Source organism: Parasteatoda tepidariorum, chromosome 8, assembly GCF_982258835.1.
Source record: "Parasteatoda tepidariorum strain Cologne lab strain chromosome 8, Ptep-v5.0, whole genome shotgun sequence".
Classification (NCBI taxonomy): domain Eukaryota; kingdom Metazoa; phylum Arthropoda; class Arachnida; order Araneae; family Theridiidae; genus Parasteatoda; species Parasteatoda tepidariorum.
The window spans coordinates 51,459,682-51,479,870 of NC_141762.1; the positions used below are offsets into that span (position 1 = coordinate 51,459,682).

The 20,189-nt window shown below is 29.9% G+C and overlaps 2 protein-coding genes across 3 annotated transcripts in view; both read right to left on the reverse strand.

Annotated features, from left to right (window-relative positions):
• The window catches only part of LOC107447124 (UNC93-like protein), a 32,850-nt gene extending 31,757 nt beyond the window's left edge, over positions 1-1,093 (reverse strand). Inside the window, exon 1 of the mRNA XM_087150301.1 lies at positions 746-1,093. The gene's annotated coding sequence lies outside the window, so the exon portion shown is untranslated. The remainder of the gene's footprint in view (positions 1-745) is intronic.
• A 3,184-nt stretch (positions 1,094-4,277) lies between these two features.
• On the reverse strand, positions 4,278-18,529 carry LOC107447129 (UNC93-like protein). 2 transcript variants are annotated; one of them, XM_016061963.4, is made up of 4 exons: positions 18,397-18,529; positions 8,871-9,795; positions 7,030-7,297; positions 4,278-6,113 (listed from the first exon to the last, which is right to left on the reverse strand). In XM_016061963.4, the coding sequence occupies exons 2-4, from the start codon at positions 9,786-9,788 to the stop codon at positions 5,878-5,880; spliced, it is 1,422 nt and encodes a 473-aa protein (XP_015917449.3). In that variant the 5' UTR covers positions 9,789-9,795; positions 18,397-18,529; the 3' UTR covers positions 4,278-5,877. The 2 variants fall into 2 exon arrangements, with proteins under 2 accessions (XP_015917449.3, XP_071037504.2); XM_071181403.2 differs by lacking the exon at positions 18,397-18,529 and adding an exon at positions 11,284-11,340 and having other exon boundaries at positions 5,733-6,113.
• Positions 18,530-20,189: the final 1,660 nt, after the last annotated feature.

Sequence of the window (20,189 nt, forward strand, 5' to 3'; positions counted from 1 at the left end):
GTTAGCTAGTTGCAATCTGGAAAAGATGGTTGCAATAGTTTATGAAGAAGGACACCTTTTTAAAGTATGTAATTTTAAATTACAAAACACAAAATTTGAACAAAATCGATCGAATAGTTTCAGAGTTAACAAATTTCGAAAAGCCGTATATTTAAAACCTGATTTATAAATTTAAAACCTGAATCCCATACATAAAGAGTTAAAATACCAAATCAGTCTAAAAACAATTTTAAAAGATGTTTTTTTTCTGAGAGAGTACTTTTTTGTGTCTAATTTCATAACTTAAAATATAGTCACAGTTAATTAATTAACATATTCAAATTTAAGTCTTCGTACTATTATGGTTGAGTACGTAAAAATCCAATCATTTGATAAGATCAAAAGTTATTCTGAGGCGTTTGTTTTGTGCACAGTATATCAAACTTGGCCATTTTAACGTAAGCTGGATTAGAACACACGACTCTTATTATAAACAAATTATTTATTTGATCTAAAATAAAATTTAACTCATAGTACAATATAAAAAATGCTACCTTTTTCACATTAATTTTGAATCTAATGAAATTTTTCCATTGACAAGTTATATGTATTTTGCATTTGAAATAATCGATTTAAAATCAATTAAAGAAATTCACCGTGTGATAAAAAAAACATTATCCTGTAACAACATTTATAAATGAAATGATATCTATAAATGTAAAGAGGGAACACAAGTTAAATTAACTTAATGAAAATAAATAGTTACTTTTTACGTCCGTCGTAGTCTTCGAAGAATCTCTGGGGGGTTCTTGCTTCTTTTTTCTAACCACCTTGCATTCTTAAAAAAGACGAACACTTTTAAAAATGTAACAGGTCTCCTTGAACATGAAGCTAACAAAACACACGCTCAATCAAGATAGAGTTGCACTCCAAAATTAGTTTAAGTTTTAATAAATGTTCAATTTTCTCTTATACGCCGAAAATTTGTAACTGATGTAGCTCCTAATCGTGTAATTTGTTTAAAAAAATATGTCAAAGATCCTTTTTCTCATTAGCCCCTCCCACTTTTCTGTAACAGAAGTTGCCCCCAAGATGGGGCAATTTTAGGATGATCACAAGAAACTTTTATTTTGGTGCCACGCGATCTTGCAAATGCTATCTCGCACGTGTTTTTGACCACAAACAAAGTGCGGTAAGAGATCCTGCCACGTGTATAAGAGATTCTTGGGGGATCTTATCTTTTGGTTGTTCTCCCCTTGTCGCGTGGCTATTTGAATGTAGAATCTAGTAACTACAATTTGTTTATGATCAAAAACACGTGCGAGATTGCGAGTGCTAGGTCGCGTGGCACCAAGAAAAAGTTTCTAGCTAAGAGTAAACAACTTTGATTCTAGCAATGAAATTTAACCAAATCACAACATTTGAAAGCTGCAAATCGTTTGTTATTGCCTCCTTTTACATGGTGGACGCTACCAGGGCTAAAGAGAATAGAAGGGCTAGTTCACTCCGTTCTTAGAGCTGAAGCTACGATTTCCCTCCTCATGACGTCACTGTGTCCACAGATCTCGGAAGATCGCACGCAAAGCTATTATGATAACTTTGCATCTTTCTCTTTGTAAAAATAAGTTAGACTTTCTCTGGTTATTAGGTTTCAAACTTTACGTAATTAACACATTATTTCCATTCATAAACATAGTTTAAAAAAACTTCCTTGGCCATTATAATAAAAAAATACCATTTTAAACTTATAAAAATATTTTACTAGTTGGCGAAAATGACACTATAAATACTTTATTTTAAAAGGTTCGGTTTTAACTTTAATTAGTAAGAAAAATTAAAGCATATAACGACACTTTTTTACCTACATATTCTTTTATAACAATAAGTTGAGTTAAATTTAGAATCCCCGATTTTAAAATATGCCGTTAATAGCAATTTGTTCATACTTAATCATCAGGAAACATCAACTTTAAACGCTAATTCCTGAAACAAAATAATAATTTAGGTTCATAATGACATTAGAAATTTTACAATTGTTTATAGGTATTTAAATTTAAGATGGTATAATTTATAGATATTTAAATTCAAGAGAATATAATTTTTAAAAGAATCATAAATATTTAGAATAACTACATTAAAAAAATAAGTTATGAAATTAGGAGAATTTCAACTGTACACTATATATTTTATTTATACTTTTTACTTACGTTTTAATTTTCTTCGACTTTATCCATTTTTTAACTTTTTTCACATGCCTTTCTTCTTGAAGTAGCGAGGCGGTTTCTATTTAGATAACGAATTTTTATAAAAGTTCTTAACGATAGAAAAAACGTATTGCTGTTTTATATTAACTGTGTCATCTCGGAATCCATTCTTTACATAGTTGTTCATTTACTTTAGGGAACACGAGGAAAATCATATTTTTTCCTTTTGTTTTTCTATCAGAATTTTTGCAAGTTGCAATCGCGTAAACTTGTATTTCGTTAATAGTTTTAAAATTTTGTAAATTCACGGCAAAAACTGAGGAAAGTCATTATAGAAAATAACAAATGTCTTAGAATACGTCACAGCAAGAAATGCTCCAATATTAGTTAGAGCTAGTAAGGCCGAAAGCTCAGTTCTTGAAGTAAAAGTGCGAGCTTTGCGCCAAAGTGACGTCACTAGAGAAAATGGGAGGATTGGCGTGGCGAGAGCTACTTGAAAGGAGTGAACCAGCCCTTCTATTCTCTTTAGCCCTGGTGAAGACCACCCGTAGGGAAAACAGAGGTGGATATAAAAATTGATGGATCTTATGAAGAATTAGAATGCAGAAAGCCTTATCTTTTAATTTGTTCTTGTGGATTTCTTTTGGGTTATTGCGACACTCCCAGTTAACCTCTCGTCCATATTTCTATTGACGAAAAGTTAACCGGGAGTGTCACCTAAGGCCTCCAATACTGTGAATGTAACTGCATTTTGTTTTGAAGGTATGTTTAAATACAATGACATTAAAACTATCAAATGAGAACCATCTAAAATATAATTAATCAACAGCCCTCAGCGGGTGGCAGAAAAATTACTGATCAGCGATAGAAAAGGTTGGAGAGCACTGCTTTAGAACATAAGAACTGGCTTTCTTTAAAAGTAACTCAGTTTCGAAAACCGCTTCTTGCAGTTCAAACACTGCCAACTTATCGCTACCAAAAATTTCTCTTAGTGCAGAAAAAAACAGAAATTGGATTTCATTAACTCCTGAGCCAGTATTAGAAGGTTTTGTTCTCTTCAGTAATGTATGGTTGTGCCGGAACGACTGTCATATTTCATGTCATATACAGGCGTAATAACTTTATATTGGTTACCTGTTATGATGTAATGGAGTAATGATAAACTAAAATAAATGGATGCCTGATTTCGGAAGTCAAAATATCGTCTGCACAAATTAGTTATCATATTTAAGTTTAAGCCGTCGAACTATAGAAACCTAGTGGAGATGAGACGGACCCAACGCGGATTAGGACACATTATATTTTTTCTTTTGCTACTTTTAAATAAACTCTTGGTATAGTTACTAAGTATAAAAAAATTTAAATTTTATGAATTAATTGTAATAAAAAGGTTTTAATGACTAATTTTTTTGTGTTTAGACATTAAGGGCCGAGTAGTTTGACAGCGAAATACGACCTTTACCCGACCTATATCTCAGGTTTGGGTGGACTCTGGATTGGGTGGACTCGTATTAAAATTTTTCGGGATCTACTTTCTAAAAGCGATTTCATACTTATCTCTAAGTCCTAGTACGCGTAAATCCAATCATTATAAGTAGTAAATCCAAAGTAGCAAATTACATTAGTAAATTCAAAAGTAGTAAATTACATTAGTAAATTCAATCATTACGTCAAAATTTATTCAGAGTTTTCACATTTCCTTCCTTTTTTTTCGGACTGTGCATTTTGAATATAGTTGATAAAATAATGATGTTTCCACACGTTAAAAACACTTTTATTTACAATTTAATTACATTTACATACATGCATGTTTTAAAAGAGATCTTCAAATGCTCTAAGAAAAAATTTATATTATTTTTCTTCCATTTTTGTTTTAAAAAAGACATAAAAAAATAGAAGCAATGCATTAAACTTCGATGTTTAACACAGATATGATATTGTTGTTTAAATTTATGCTAATTTTACTCTGAGTATTAGTTTTTCAAGCAAAATTAATGTGTTGTTAAATGAATATATTGGAGAGGATTATTTATTTAAAAGAGATGCAATTATCTAGTTTTTTTTAATGTTTTGTTAAAATATATGAAATATTTTTTTTCTGAGAGTAAAGCGCCTTCTTTATATTTAATGATTAAAATTACGATTTTATTCCAACGTTATTAACACGTCCTGGTGGATTACTTTTTGCATACTTTCAATGTACAAGAAAATTTTGATTTATCCTAATAATAAGAAGTAATATACGACTAAATACACGACTGAGTGGTTCCCTTATTATGTCCAGCCGCTATCAGCAATTGTTTCACATTGTTTTAATTGTTATTAGAGAGCTCGTGTTGTACTGGCATGTTTGCTGGACTTATATTTCGTATGCATAAGAGTCTATTAACCTAAACATCGTTATTGGATAAGTGCATTCTATAATGTTGATATACATATCAATCATTTAAAACCTACAAAACATTCTTTTGATTCGTCCTCTTTTATATCTATAAAAACTGTCAGCATTCATATATGAAGCCAAGTGAGAGTAATAAAAAACGCGAAAATATCAACCCACGTAGACGTAAAGAAATTTACACTACTGACAAGTGAACGTACCATAAATGGTCAATCACGTGCCCCTAAACAATCCAAGCCAAAACAAATCAAGATTGTAATAAAATAAAAAGATGGTCTGATGAGATATCAGGGGTAGGTCATAAATGGCAGCTCAATGCACTATCGTATAGTATAAAGGCCACTGTAATTACGCCAGTAAAAATTAGTGCATTAATTTACATTTTTTTCTTTCATAATTTAGAAATTGTTTTCTGACTAAACCTTAATTTTAGCTTCAACCTGATATAAAGCGTAATATAAGGGGTCTGTTTAGATGAAATTTGTGTCCGTTAACGGACCCTTTACAAAGTAATTTATCTTTTAATCGGACCCTTCACTAATTTGTTTATCTTCATTACTGTTTTGTTAATTGATTAAGCCCTTCCCGGGGGGGGGGAGGGATAAAGACTGTTTGAGACAAACTAAGTTTCCCTAAGTTTAAATTTCAAATGTAGTATTCCAAGAAAATATTTCTACCTTTACAAACATCGTGTGCGCATTCTTATCAATATTAAATCATAAATTATTTTTTTTTGTAAATAATTGATCAATTTACATTTATTCAAAAAATTAATTCATGGAATATTGTGTAAATAAAAATTTATTTCTGGCAATTTTTTAAATAAAATATTTTAAATTTAAGAATTATTTAAGTTTACTTAATGCGCTATACATTAAAAGTGATACATTACTAAGTTGTGTTAGTTAAAATATGTCAATTGAAATTATTGAAAATGTGAGTGATTTTGCTTCCATTATTCGTCTGAAATGAATTTTCTGTGTTGAGCAGTATAGGCTAAATACCAAATATTTGTACGTAGCAATCTCTAATTTAGTAGCAGCAATTGTTGAGCAGAATCTTGTATCAATTTACAATTTAAAAACTTGTTGAAAAGGGTTTTAGCAATTTTTGCAATATCAGGACCCTATTTTCACAAATTCACTAAAGCAAGACCCTGGTTGAAAGAATGTGACTTAACGCTTATTTTATCCTCACAAATTATGAATAGTTTTTTCACAATTTTACAAAAACAGGACCTTTCTCAAAATGTCTGGACAGACCCCTGAAAGTGTTGAGGAATTATGGTACAATTCACAATACAGTATCAATATATTGTTTAGATTTAGTAGATTGGTGAAACACTATAACTTCTGTTGTAATATAACATATCATTCCAATGATTAACACAGTAAGGGCAATGTAAATTTTCGGTGCGACACAAAGAAAGTTGCTGCTTACAAAAGCAATTATAAATCCTACTGATTCCCAAAGTCTGTAGGTGGAATAGGCTGCTTCCTCTTCGGATCGAAAAAGTACACCGTAAAATGCTGCAACAAATGAAAATAATTTTAATCAAATCAAAAGCCCTAGTGGATTAAAAAGATAATTTATCAATATAAAAAACAGTTTCATGAAAAATCGGCTATTTGTTGCCTTTCAAATTTTATATACAAAATTATTGCATATGACCTGTCTTGACGTGATGACTCCAAAGCAGAGAACGATAAGTGCGATTTTAGTAGATGTAATTTAAAGCATATTTAATAAGTGGTAAGCCATGGGAAGCAATAAGTTATAATTAACTAAAAAAAACTTAGTTCATAGCTTTCTTAACTTCAAGAGAATTTCCATACCATAGGATGGTTGATGATTTTATTTCTCATTTACATTATTAGTGTTCTTAAAATCTACAAAGTCTTAATATCAATACATAGAATGTCAAATATAAAATTATAGTAATCGCTTGGAATATAACCAAGTCTGAGTCTCTTTCGCTTCCTGAATAATTATGAATGAAAACTGATATATTATAATTTTGAAAATAGATTTTTTTTCCGTATTAATTTGTTGCCTTAGCATTTTTTTTGTTGGAATAGTACTATAACAACTAAAAAAAAATTCTATTCAAGCATTAATATAAGCAAACATAATTACATGAGTTTTCAAATTGGGCATTTTGTGAACAGTTTTAAACATTTTAACTATTCTAATTACTCAATGAATATTAACAGAACTAAAACTGTAGTAAATCCGTATAGTATGTCTAAGTCACTTTTTGTGTTCTTTTTTATACAATGAACTTTATTTAGCTTAATGTTCTTCCTATTGCGTGAAAACATCATGACACCACATCAGTACTAAAGCATTAGGTTTATTTTTTAGTAATGCTCTTTTTGCTAGAAAAAATTACGAACAAAAATTTTTTTTTTAAATTTATGGCATGTTTAAAGTAAATATACTTACTATTTAACATTGTTTGCAGCGTGCCATCACTAACACCCCATATTCCAGCCAATATGAAGAACATAATGTATTCTCCATTGTTTGGATGCCACAATAAAAGAACGATGCTGACTGCAATATTCCCAGCTGTACCAATCAGCATTATTACCACTCGAGGTATGTACTTGACAAGACGACCGGCAGTAAATGCGGTAAATGCATCTACCACGCCAAAAAACATGAAGACAAGTCCTACGTGGTAAATTCCCCAGGCACAGGCAATATAAGCCTTTGCATATGAAATAAGTAAATGAAATTGATTAATTAAATTAATATATGAACTTAATATCTTAGCAATTATAAAAATACTTTAAATATTTAGAGCTCAATGGGCAAGAACGTGGTATTTGAAATAGTTTTATAGCTTGGTAAACACTCGATTTTTCAGATTTCACAATATTTTATTCTATTACCAGCGTTAAACAGCCGGCTCATTTCTGAGTTTACTACTATCGTTATTCTACTCCGTACTCTTATAATTCTGAATTCAACCCAGAAGAGTAGTGAACTCCTGGATCAAGCAGCAGGACTAACTGGCCTTCGTAGCGGTCTTTTTTGATGGAACTAATCCGCATTTGTGTTAAATGTAGAAGAAAGCCACGAAAACTTTCCACGGTGGCTTGGGCATTCTGACCCATGATCAGTCTATCACTTAAGATATTTTACATCAGCATTGAGGTCAATGCGAAACGGGTGCAGAATGCGTATCCAGCCACAACTGGGATTCGAACCTTGTTCACCTCATTGGAAGGCCTTGAGCCACCGAGGATCAGGTTTAATAATATAATATAATATGTTGTGATCGACTATAAGCATTAAAATGCAACACTATTCACTGAAGAACAGAGGAGCAGCGAGTCTTAGAGGATGAATAAGCTGGCCACCCAACGCGCCTAATTTCTAACATTTATATAGATTTAAGGTGTTACACACCACCCATCTATGGCCAAACACCTAGCCCCACCCTTTTTTCAGAAGCTCTATCTTTTAACGGTCATGGTAGGAAAGCCACGTAATATTGACTCCGATCAGACTACATGGTGAGTACCTGGACTGGCACCCCTCTCTCCAAAATTTCGCTCTGCAACCAACGAGAGAAGTTTAAGCCACGGGAGATTTAATGCGCACCTTGCTGCGTATACACGCCTTTTGTTTCGTCGGCTACTAGGATCCAGCTCGCGACCCTCATCTCTTTAAAGTTTAAATTCATTCAAGTCATTTTTTTACAGTTTTTTTCCGAAACAACATTTAGTCAGCTGTTAAAGACTTTAGAATAATTTTAAATATTTTAAATGGAAAATCTAGCAAATTAAATAAAAAATCTAAGTTTAAATTGCAAATGATACGAGTGTAGGAACTTTGAATTCGATTGGTAAAAAAAGGTAAGACATGATCTGTTATCCTGCACTACTGTAATTGATTAATACATTAAAAACCTGCCTACTATTATTTCAACATTACATTACATATCCGTTTAAATAAATACTTTTGATTTCTCTATATTATACGAATGTAAATTATTTCAATTCCTTTTTAAAACTTCCTTTTTAAAATTCCTTTTGTGAATTCCTTTTGTAAATTTCTTTTTAAAACTTACCTGATTAACCCAGTTTAAGTTAGTAGTAGGAGCATTTTTTTCGAACTAAAGTTGGCGAGAAACTTTGGCCCTGACTATTTGACGACTACCAAGAATATTTACATTGATACTAGCCAAAAGTTGACCATTTTTTTTGTATTGTGGGGAAGGAAACAGAAAAAGTCATGCAATTAATATCAATATATTGATAGAAAGAAGTCCATACTTTGGTAAAGTCCCCAACAAAAAATCCCTGCTGTAAACCACTAAAAACTGTTAGTGGCAACAGCAGTATTTGTTTTGGTTTCTTTATTTGATTCAATGTAGCAAAAATTCGTGAAGCTAGACTCTCATTGTCGTCTTCATTTTTCCTTTGAATGGTGTCCAAAAAAACGGCTATGATGAAAATGGCCGAACAACCACTAACCAAATAAATACCGATCAACATATTCTTTTTTTCATCACTCGGTGACTTCAAATTATCATTTAATTCAAAACAATATTCAGCCCCGCACGCTACGGTTTCATTAAAATATGATTTTTCAGTATCAGGTCGTAAAATGAAAAAAGACGCCATATTTCCCCATAATTGAGTACTTTGGCACGCCATAAAGAATACACCAAAAAATCGAGCAGTTACGATTTCTGCAGATTCAGAAGTGAGACTAGCGTACAATACACTAATTTCGTTCAAATAAGTACTTTGTGCTGACCACAAAAGAGGACCGACAAGACCAGAAAGGAAGCTTGCTGGAACTAGAGTGTATATACGAGGATAAAAATTTGCACAAATGTAAGGAACACACACTAATGAACACATGACCAAAGTTGATTTGAGGCCATATTTTCTAATAATAAGTTTTGGTAAAAATAGCGAGGATATGATCATTGCTCCATAAAGAGTGCTAAGTGATATCAGACCAACGTTTTCATCTATGTTGAGAGTACTCTGCAAATTGGCTAGTCCTAGATAAGCACTGAATAATAAGAGAAATCCAATGGATAAAGCGATGAGGTTTTTTAGAATTCTGAGTTTAGACATAGTTGGGTGATTTGTGCCAACTTTCAGAGTAGCGTCATAAGTCTTTACTCCATCAACAATTATTTTGCTTTGATCGGATACCCAAAACACTTTTTTAGCCATTCTTAACCTGAAATACATAAATTATTGGAATTAATGGAAAAAAGTATCTTATAAGTTCTTTAAAAAATTAGCTTTTGAATTTTAATAATTTCGTTATATAATACTGCAAGGAGAAAAAAAGTAAAATTACCGAGCTGTATAATAAAGAGATTTTTAATTAAAAAAAAAGAATAATTCCAGTAATAAAACCAATATATGCGTTATTTAAAGCATTCGTATGGTAACGGTTTCAACGGAAATTCAGATTTTTGAAATTATAGTTCCCATTACCACACATTTAGTAAAAATGCAAAACTGAAAAGCAAATCTAATCGAATAAATTACTTTTATGCCATGCCCTAAGATATTATGATAAAATTACCAAAATTTGAAACGTTTAATAAAACAATATTTTATATTTAATTTTACCAAAAATCATTAAAGTGCTTCGGTAAAAAATATTATAATCTTTAGTTTTCCTGTAGTAAACGCCATACCTTTTTACCATATTTTGGTAGTTTTGACTATACTTTTTTCTCAGTGTATTACTTAAAAATATATACATAGCACTGTTCAGTTATACTTCAAACAATTTGAACCAATAAGTTCTTTCAAAATTATAATAAGCACTGACTATAATCGGTGCAGTATAATTAAATAGTTATACGCATCATCCCGTGTAATGCATGCTAAGCACTTATTTCTGTACAAGTAATTTTGATGCAAAAGCTTATAACCACAATGAACATAAGAACTCACTACTAAATTATACAATAATATACTATTATATATTCACTGCCAGCGCTGACCTATTAAACAAGCATTTGATCTAAAAGCTTAGAGCTAGAATTATAGGTATAATCTTAGTTATAAGTTAGAATAATATTATATGTATATTGTTCCAACAGACAGTAGACTATACTATTACAATATATGTAATAAATTAATGATATCAATTTTAAAATGCAATTAAATATATAATAGTTAAATATTTGCATTTGTCAACGAGTAAGTTTAAATTTTCAGATTTTATGAAGGAATATAAAAAATTTTAGTAGTGCTAAAGCTGAATAAATTTTTAGGCATTATGTGAAATTTTATTAAAAGCCTTAAAAGAATAAAAACTGGTAAATCTTTAATTTTTTTACTACATCTTTTGGACTTTTAATGTGGAGGCTTCTACTCGCATCAAAAACGCCCATTGCCCAAATCACGCATCATAAATAAAAGCTTAGATATTTTTTAGACTTCTCATAAGCAGAACACTTTCACTAATTATATTATTTTAGGAAAACTGAAAAATTTAAAATTAAAAACTAAACAAATTCCGCATATCATAAATCTGAAACTAAAATTGAAACTCGTTATTTGTGAAAACTTTGATTATTTTTACTACTAAACTAAATTATTTAATTTTCTTTAACATAATTGAGGTTTTGTAGATTAATTTTAAAGAAGTTATATGCATATAAGTCTTTTGAAAAACAGAACAAAAGCCCATAAGTATAAGTTCTACCTGCTAAAATTGTAACGTCAATAAGCTTCTTTTCTCAGAGAAGGTATTCAACGCCGGTACTATATAACTCAGCTAAGAAAATGCAGCTGTCTTCGTTAAAATAGTGACGAATCAATTTTATGTATTTGGTAAAAATAAAAATATTCTTATTTAAAACCAAACAAAAGAGAGCAATGTTTAAAAAAAAATTGAAAATAATAATGATGGAAGACTTAATTATAAGCGACAGCATGACAAAACATTATTTAATATTTATTATAATTTTTTTTTCTATTTTTACATATTATTCCTAAACTATTTTTATTTTCTAATTTTTCGTACATCTAAGGAACAAATATGAATTTCATCGACAAACAGTGCTCTAAAAAATAAGCGGACCACCCTGAATTACTTATGAGCGAATTTTAAAAACACGATTTTTTAAAATTTCGATTTCTCAGAAACTATTCTACTGATTTCGCTCAAATTTTTTATTTTGCCATGTAAGATTACATTCTTTGAAAGGTCGTAAAAAATTTTATACCCTACAATTCAGAATTTTTTCTTGATAATTATAAAATAAAATAATAAATATTTTCTAAGAGTTATTTATAATGAGAAATTATCTTTGGATAAACGGATTTTATAACTAAGTGCAGAGATTTTTTAATACGCTCAAAAAGTTCACGGGATATGGCGGGTAAAATACGCAAAAAATAAAATTAACATTAAGGGATCCAAACTTTGAACCTCTCTCCTGATCAAACTATGGGGACCTTATTTTACAGATTTCGGCTACCCCCTCTAATATGAAGATCAGAAATCTGAATACGTCGAAGAAAAAGTATGTTTATTCAGAGGAAGTACTTTTTGTGTTTGATTTTGTAACTTAAAATATCGTCTGCACTAATTAATTAGCATATTTGAGGACACCCTCTCAAATATTTAAGATTACGTCATAGAACAATCCGAACATTAGATCAAAAGTTATTCAGGGTGTCCGTTTTTTATTTTGCACACTGTACATGGATTGGGTTAAAAAAAAAGTTGGTAATAAAGAAGCGCAATAATGCCATACTTATGATATTGAACGAATGTATTAATTCTACTTGATAAGTTTAACTTATTACTTTATAGTTACTGTATTTTTAATGCAAGCAAATTTATTAATGAATTTATAATATTTTGTTATATTTAGTTGAAAACCATTTAAAAACTATCGCAGAAAACATCCCTAATAAAGCTTAAAATAGAACTTGGTTATTTCCCTTTATAACAAATTGTTTTTTTCTATGATGTTATTTTATTGAGATTTTAAGGTTTGCTTAAATGATGAGATATGCTATATTAGTACTGGACAAATAGAGACCCGTGGAACGCAGGCAGGTCTTTAAAGAATCAACTTGTCAGGATAGCAAAAAATCAAATTTGAACCAAGAAAGGGTGATGAAATTAGAGGAGAACATTATTTTAACGGGGGGGGGGAGGAGTTCATATGTATTTGATACATTTTGTTTGCTTAAAAACATGAGAATAATAACAAAGAATAGCATTATGTAATATTATAGTGAAGAATTGATAGCATACATTTGTAGTTTTAAAATACTTTAAAAAAAATTTCTTGCACATTTAAATACATTTTATAAGAATATATTTTATAATGATTCTTTATGTTATGTTTTGTATTTATGATATCATATTTTTTTACATTATATTATACTTTTTATATTTATATTATATTTTATATTTTTTACATTATTATATTTTATTCGTAATTATTAATTTTTAAAATAACAAATGCAGTAGTTTTTAAAGGTAAGGCTCTCCGCTAGCCTGCATTACAACAGTACTATCCGGAAACCAAAACCAACCAACTGAAGCCCTTTTTACTCTTTATTGTAAAAAGGCTTTAACTAACGTATTTCCCCTGTTGCAATACTTGTTCTGAGTAAAACTAACTTAAATTGAAGAATTCATGTCCGTTTCAAGGCCATAACGTGTGTTTGTTAGTTGACCGATGGCAATCGAGTAGAACAATTGGATTTTCTCAATAAACGTTTAACTAGAAAATAAATTTCGTTTCGTAGTATTTTTTACGCAACCAACTGAACTAAAAACAAACTGTAACGATAAAATGTTTAATCCATAAAAATCTCTTTTTATTTGAAATAAATAAGAAAAAGTGCACATAGATGTATGTTAATTTGGGAAATCTTTGTTAATTATGGAGGAGAAAAATGTACAGATAAGAATTCATAAAATGATACTTAAATGACGATTAAAGAATGTTTTTAATATCTGGCTAATAACTATTAATAATGGCGAGATTTAAAATATAATGTGACCAGTTTGATAGTCTTTCGAAATCTCAAGACGTTTTTATTAATCATCTTTTACTTCCTCTTCATTTTCGGGTAAGTTAAGGGTGGTTTCTACAAAATATCCTTAGTAAGGAGTGTAGAAATGCTTGTACTCTGTTAAAAATTCAGAATCAAGTTACGGTAAAATTACAGGCAGTCTGTGTACCAGTACTTTTTACTATGAAATAAATTTTTTCCCATAAAGTTTTACGGAACAAAAAATTTCATATATCGTAGTTTTTACAGTAGTATTTGCTGTAAAAATACAGGATCACTGTAACTAAATAAATAATACTGTAAAAATTATGGTATAAAATTTCGTGGTAAAAATGAATTTTAAAGTACCTTCTACGGATGGATTTTACGGATGGATTTTACGGATGTTCAAAGTGCGAGTACTTTTATCGCACTTTAATCTGTAACTTTTTTCATGATGTGTAATTATTTTAAATATTTAACAGTATAAAATTTATTTACTTTACTGATGTACACTGAAATCATATTAAATCGCTGCAGACATTATTTCTTCATATCATTTCATAGTAAAATTGAAATAATAACGCGTTAAAAAATAAGATTGAAATGAACTTGATGAAATTTTTTTAGCAACAAAATCAAGAATGAAGTCAAAATGATAAAACTGGAAAGTGCAACAAAACAAACAAAACGAAACCATAAAGCAGGAGAACAACAACAAAAACAAAATCTAGAAGACTTGTGAGAAGATAAGCAAAAAGAAAAAGTATTATTTCTAAAAAGTTTCGGGGCTGTGGACCTCATATTTATTTAAACAACATAAATCCTTTGATTGCATATACAATTGAAATGATAAGTGTTAAGTTGTTTCAGTTGTAGAGTTAAATTCTAAATTTTAAAATTTTTATATAAAAATGTATCAATTGTTGAGCTGATGAAGTATTTTCCTAAATATATAACATAAAAATAACAACCAGTCTGCAATACTGGAAAGCAACTAAGCCCTTACTAGCTCTAAGGGATATAAAAGTTTTTAAATCATAATATGACGAAAATATGTTATGATATGTAGCTCAAAAATAAGCTCATGTTTGTGAAAATTGCAACACCATGAAGGACTTATGCGAGTGAGCTGAAATTTTCAGGAAATGCAAAGTAAAGCATAATATGCAAATGATTAGAATTTCAGACCCGTAGGGCATGCGTATGCTGAGAAGCGCCCTCTGAACCAGGGCTAAAGAGAATACAAGGGCTAGTTCACTCCGCTCTTAGAGCTGAAGCTACGATTTCCCTCCTCATGACGTCACTGTGTCCACAGATCTCGGAGATCGCAAGCAAAGATATGATAACTTTGCATCTTTCTCTTTGTAAAAATAAGTTAGACTTTTTCTGGTTATTAGCCTTCAAACTTTACGTAATTAACACATTATTTCCGTTCATAAACATAGTTAAAAAAAAAAAACTTTCTTGGTTATTTTATTAAAAAAATACCATTGTAAACTTATAAAAATGTTTTGCTAGTTGGTGAAAATGACACGATAAATACTTTATTTTTTAAAAAGTTCAGTTTTAACTTTAACTATTAAGAAAAATGAAGGCATATATCGACACTTTTTTTATCTACATATTCTTTTATAACGATAAGTTAAGTTAAATTTAGAATCCCCGATTTTAAAATATGTCGTTAATCGCAATTTGTTCAGACTTAGTCATTAGGAAACATCAACCTTAAACGCTAATTACTGAAACAAAATAATAATTTAGGTTCATAATGACATTAGAAATTTTACAATTGTTTATAGACATTTAAATTTACGATGATATAATTTATAGATAGTTAAATTGAAGAGAATATAATTTTTAAAAAAAGTCATAAATATTTAGAATAACTACATTAAAAAATATGTTATGAAATTAGGAGAATTTCAACTATATACTATATATTTTATTTATACTTTTTACTTACATTTTAATTTTCTTTGACTTTATCTATTTTTTAATTCTTTTCACTTGCCTTTCTTTATGAAGTAACGAGGCGGTTTCTATTTAGATAATGAATTTTTATAAAAGTTCTTTACGACAGAATAAACGTATTGCTGTTTTATATTAACTGTGTCATTTCGGAATCCATTCTTTACATAGTTGTTCATTTACTTTAGGGAACACGCGAAAAATTATACTTTTTCCTTTTGTTTTTATATTAGAATTTTTGCAAGTTGCAATCGCGCAAACTGGCATTTCGATAATAGTTTTAAATTCTTGTAAATTCACTGCAAAAACTGAGGAAAGTCATTATAGAAAATAACAAATGTCTTAGAATAACTCGCAAAAAGAAATGATCCAATATTAGTTAGAGCTAGTAAGGCCAAACGCTCCGTTCTTGAAGTAAAAGTGCGAGCTTTGCGCCAAAGTGACGTCACTAGAGTGACGTCGCAGGATCGGCGCGGCGAGAGATACTTCAAAGGAGTGAACCAGCCCTTCTATTCTCTTTAGCCCTGCTCTGAACGGCGGATGGTTCCGAATAAATAGACGGCTGTAGCGAGGCGTGTATGGTTATCGGTGGTTATCTGCTAGTGGTAAACATTAGCTCAGACGTTACTTATGCCTCTTCGACGAAAGAGAGCGAGATTTCAACAACTTACGGAGTTTGAAAGGGGGAGAATCATCAGCCTTCGTGAAGCTGGATTGTCTCATCGTGCAGTAGCCGCTTGTGTGCAGCGTAACAGCAGCACAGTGATGCGTGTTTGGAAGCAGTGGACGGACGAGTGTCAGACAACTCGGACCCCGAAATGTCACGTCAGCTCGCGATGATAGACACCTGGTCCGCATGGCGCTGACAGGCCGTAAGGCTCCCTCTAGACAACTGGCAGCACAGTGGTCAATAGCTACAGGTGTTTCATTGTGTGCTTCATTAATTCGTAGACGTCAACTGCAGCGTGGACTGCGCGCAAGGACTCCTTTATACAGGATCACCATCACGCTAAACCATACTCGCCTGCGGCTACAATGGGCCAATTAGCATAAGGACTGGCATGCTGATTGGCAGCATGTCGTGTTTTCTGACGAATCCCGCTTTAATTTGTGGTACCATTCGATGTGGTACCATTCCATGGCCGCATTCGTGTCAGACGCTATGCCTGTGAACGCCACCTTCCGGTTGCATTATCGAACGCCACAGTGGACGAACACCCGGAGTTATGGTCTGGGGTGCCATAGCATATCATGGATGATCTCAATTGCTACGAATTGTGGGTAATCTGAAGAACAACCGGTACATCAGTGAAGTTTTACAGCCCCAAGCTGTTCCCTTCCTTCAAGCCTTGCCAGGAGCTGTATTTCAACAAGACAATGCCCACCCTCATATTGCTAGGACTGTTCAATCCTTCCTTGCATTGCGGCAGGTACAGTTTCTTCCTTGGCCTGCGTATTCCCCAGATACGTCACCGATTGAACATGTGTGTCATTTCGTTGGTCGTTGCCTCGCTCGTGATCCTCGTCCTGTTGCTTCTACAGACGAACTTTGGGTACACATACAAACTATATGGAATGCTCTTCCTCAGACAGACATTCAAAATTTGCTTGACTCCATGCCACGTCGTGTAGCAGCGCTTATTGCGGTGCGTGGTGGCCACACAAAATACTGATTTCGATCTCTTGTTATTTTTTGTTTGCTTTGAAAGTTTAATCATTTATTTGTACCACTACCACTCAACTGTGTAGTAAATTTCATTCAATTATGACGATTCCTTCATGGTGTTACAATTTTCACAAACAAGAGTTTATCTATGGTTAACAATTTATCGCAATGTATCGTCAGGAAATACCAATATTGCATGACATACCTTTACAAAAGATCGCTATTCCACTGTATATTGTAGTATATTGTCAGGCAACATCAAGATTTCATAGTGTGTAACGATATTTTCATAATTTGTAAAATTTATATGGTTTATACATTAATCAATATTTTTTGCTACCCAGATAAAATTTATAAACATATACCGTGATATCGTGTTCGATAATTTTAATTACAGATAATAATTGTAAAATTAATTTAATCAGAAGTTATCTTAGTCTATTATGATCATGATATTATTGCTTTCGATAATTATCGTTATCCATAATATTCGGGGTATTATCGTACCGATAGTTATTGTTTTTAATTTAATCATATCTATTTCTAGGCATTGTATTTGGAACATATGAGGGCTTTCCTTTAAAATTACTTTTATGATAATAACGACATTTCACTATATTCTAGATTTAATCATTCCCTGAACGAGGGTGTGTAGTACAACTGTTTCACAAAGTGAAATAATTTAATAAATTTAAATTAAAATTAATTAAAAATTAACTAAAATAAATTAATTAAAAATAAATGGAAATTATTTAATTTAAATAAAATAATTAAAATAAATTAAAATTAATTATTAAATAAAATAAAGTAGTAAAAATTAATTATTAAGTGAAGTTAATTAATTAAAAGTAATTAATAAATAAAATAAATTAATTAAAATTAATTATTATGTAAAATAAATTAATTGAAATTAATTATTAAATAAAATAAATAAATTTAAATAATTATTAAATTAAACGAACTAGTTAAAATCACTTATTAAGTGAATAAATTAATTAAAATTAATTACTTAATTTAAACTAATTACAAATTAATTAAAATAAGTTAATTAAAATTAATAATTTTAAATTAAAATAAAAGTGAATTTTAACTCATTCAAGTGAAACTTTTTTCCTTCATTCTGAACTTATATTTCTAATAAATATTAAAAAATTAACTTACTTCAATTTTCTGTAATTTCTTTAACATCAATTTTACATTTAATTATTCTTCTATAACGATTACAATTTTGCACAATCCATAACAACTACACAGAATTCACGCATCTATTGTTTATTTTCTCAAAACAATTCAGAGTAGATGCAAATCTACTCTCAGATAAAAGGCGATATAATAAATCACATTTTTACATCTATCTGTACGAAATAAACGTGACGAAATGTATGAAGAATGAGCTTATCAGTTGAAAACAAATAAAAGTTATTTTAGTACAGTTTCAAACAAAGGAATTTACCATTACAATTCATGAACTTCCATAAAAAGAAAATTTCATAACATTTTCGACTGAGCACTTTTATTTTAACTTGAAATATTTTTTTATTTCTTACATAACTTTCACTAATGAAATAAAATTTTGAATTGTCTATTAAAAGTTTTCATTTAGTAGAGGAATGGAATTGAAACCGCCAATAAATTTTTCGAAAACCTAAGTAATTATGTAAATATGGTTTGTAGAATTTTCAATGAATGCAAGGTGTTCCGAAATTATTTTCCTACTATATATTTTTAGAATCCTTGTCAAAAATTATGTGTTAGTTGAAAGGCGAACGCTTCCAAGTTTGACAGGTAAAGAAACTAGTTTGTTTTTCATTCTACTTTCCTCACTAGTGATTGGACAGATTTCAATAATATTTTTTTGTTTTTTTTCCCTGCTTGAATATTTATCTGGGTTTCTCAATGTGTAAACTTTTTTAGTTTCATTAATTTAATTTTAGTTCCATCGGATTCCAACAACCTAAAAGAAATTGGTAGACTTTTTTCATTTTTTATAATTTATTTATAATGTGCAGGATATATAAAATACGATCATAAATTACAAAAGTTTGAAAGCAATCTCTAATGAAATTTTTACTTCGTTTGGCTTTAATAGGAAAAAAAAGCATAATGTATAACAAACCTTTTTTTTTTTTGCTGTAAATATATAAAATCATTTCTAATTTGTAAATATATAAAACTATTGTAAACATATAAAACTATTTTTTTTAAAAGTTCTTAATAAGAAAAAAAAAATATTTAGGTTCGGGAGTCAAAACTTAGTGGTATGAAACTTCGTAGATCCATGACTTCACAAGTACTTACTTCACTTCGCGGGTACAAAGCTTTGTTAATCTAAGACTTCACCAATGTAGAACTTAGGTAAGATTATAATTAGAAAGGTTTTTTTTTCTTTCTTTTTCTGAAGGAATTTATGGAACGGATTAAACACTCTAATGAACAAATCAATTTTTAGTAATAAATTATTTTACTATATGTCAATCATAAATTTCCATGCAAATCATGGACTTTTTTTTAACTCATCACTTAGCAAGTTAAAAATTTTTCAGTACGCCTTGCATAAAAATTCTTTAACAACTGCTAAATTAAAATAAAAAATTATAAAAAAAATTATAAATTTAGTATTGTTACTTTTATTAAAATTAAATTGTTTATGAATTAAAGCCTTTAAAACATTCACTTCTTTTCTAAATTAACATTTATTATACTTTTTAAATTAAAATAATAGAATACGAAAAAATATGTTATTTAATACTTTTGTTGTTGTTATTAGTTATGAATTTGAATTTATTAAATTTATATAACACATAAATAATACATAAAATATTATGCATAATATATAATATTATAGTATATAATATATAATATATAAAATATTTTCTATTAAAATTTTAGAATTGATACGAGCAAAATTTTGGCCGAAAAAATTTTGTTTTTCCTGTTTATTCATGAAACAAAAC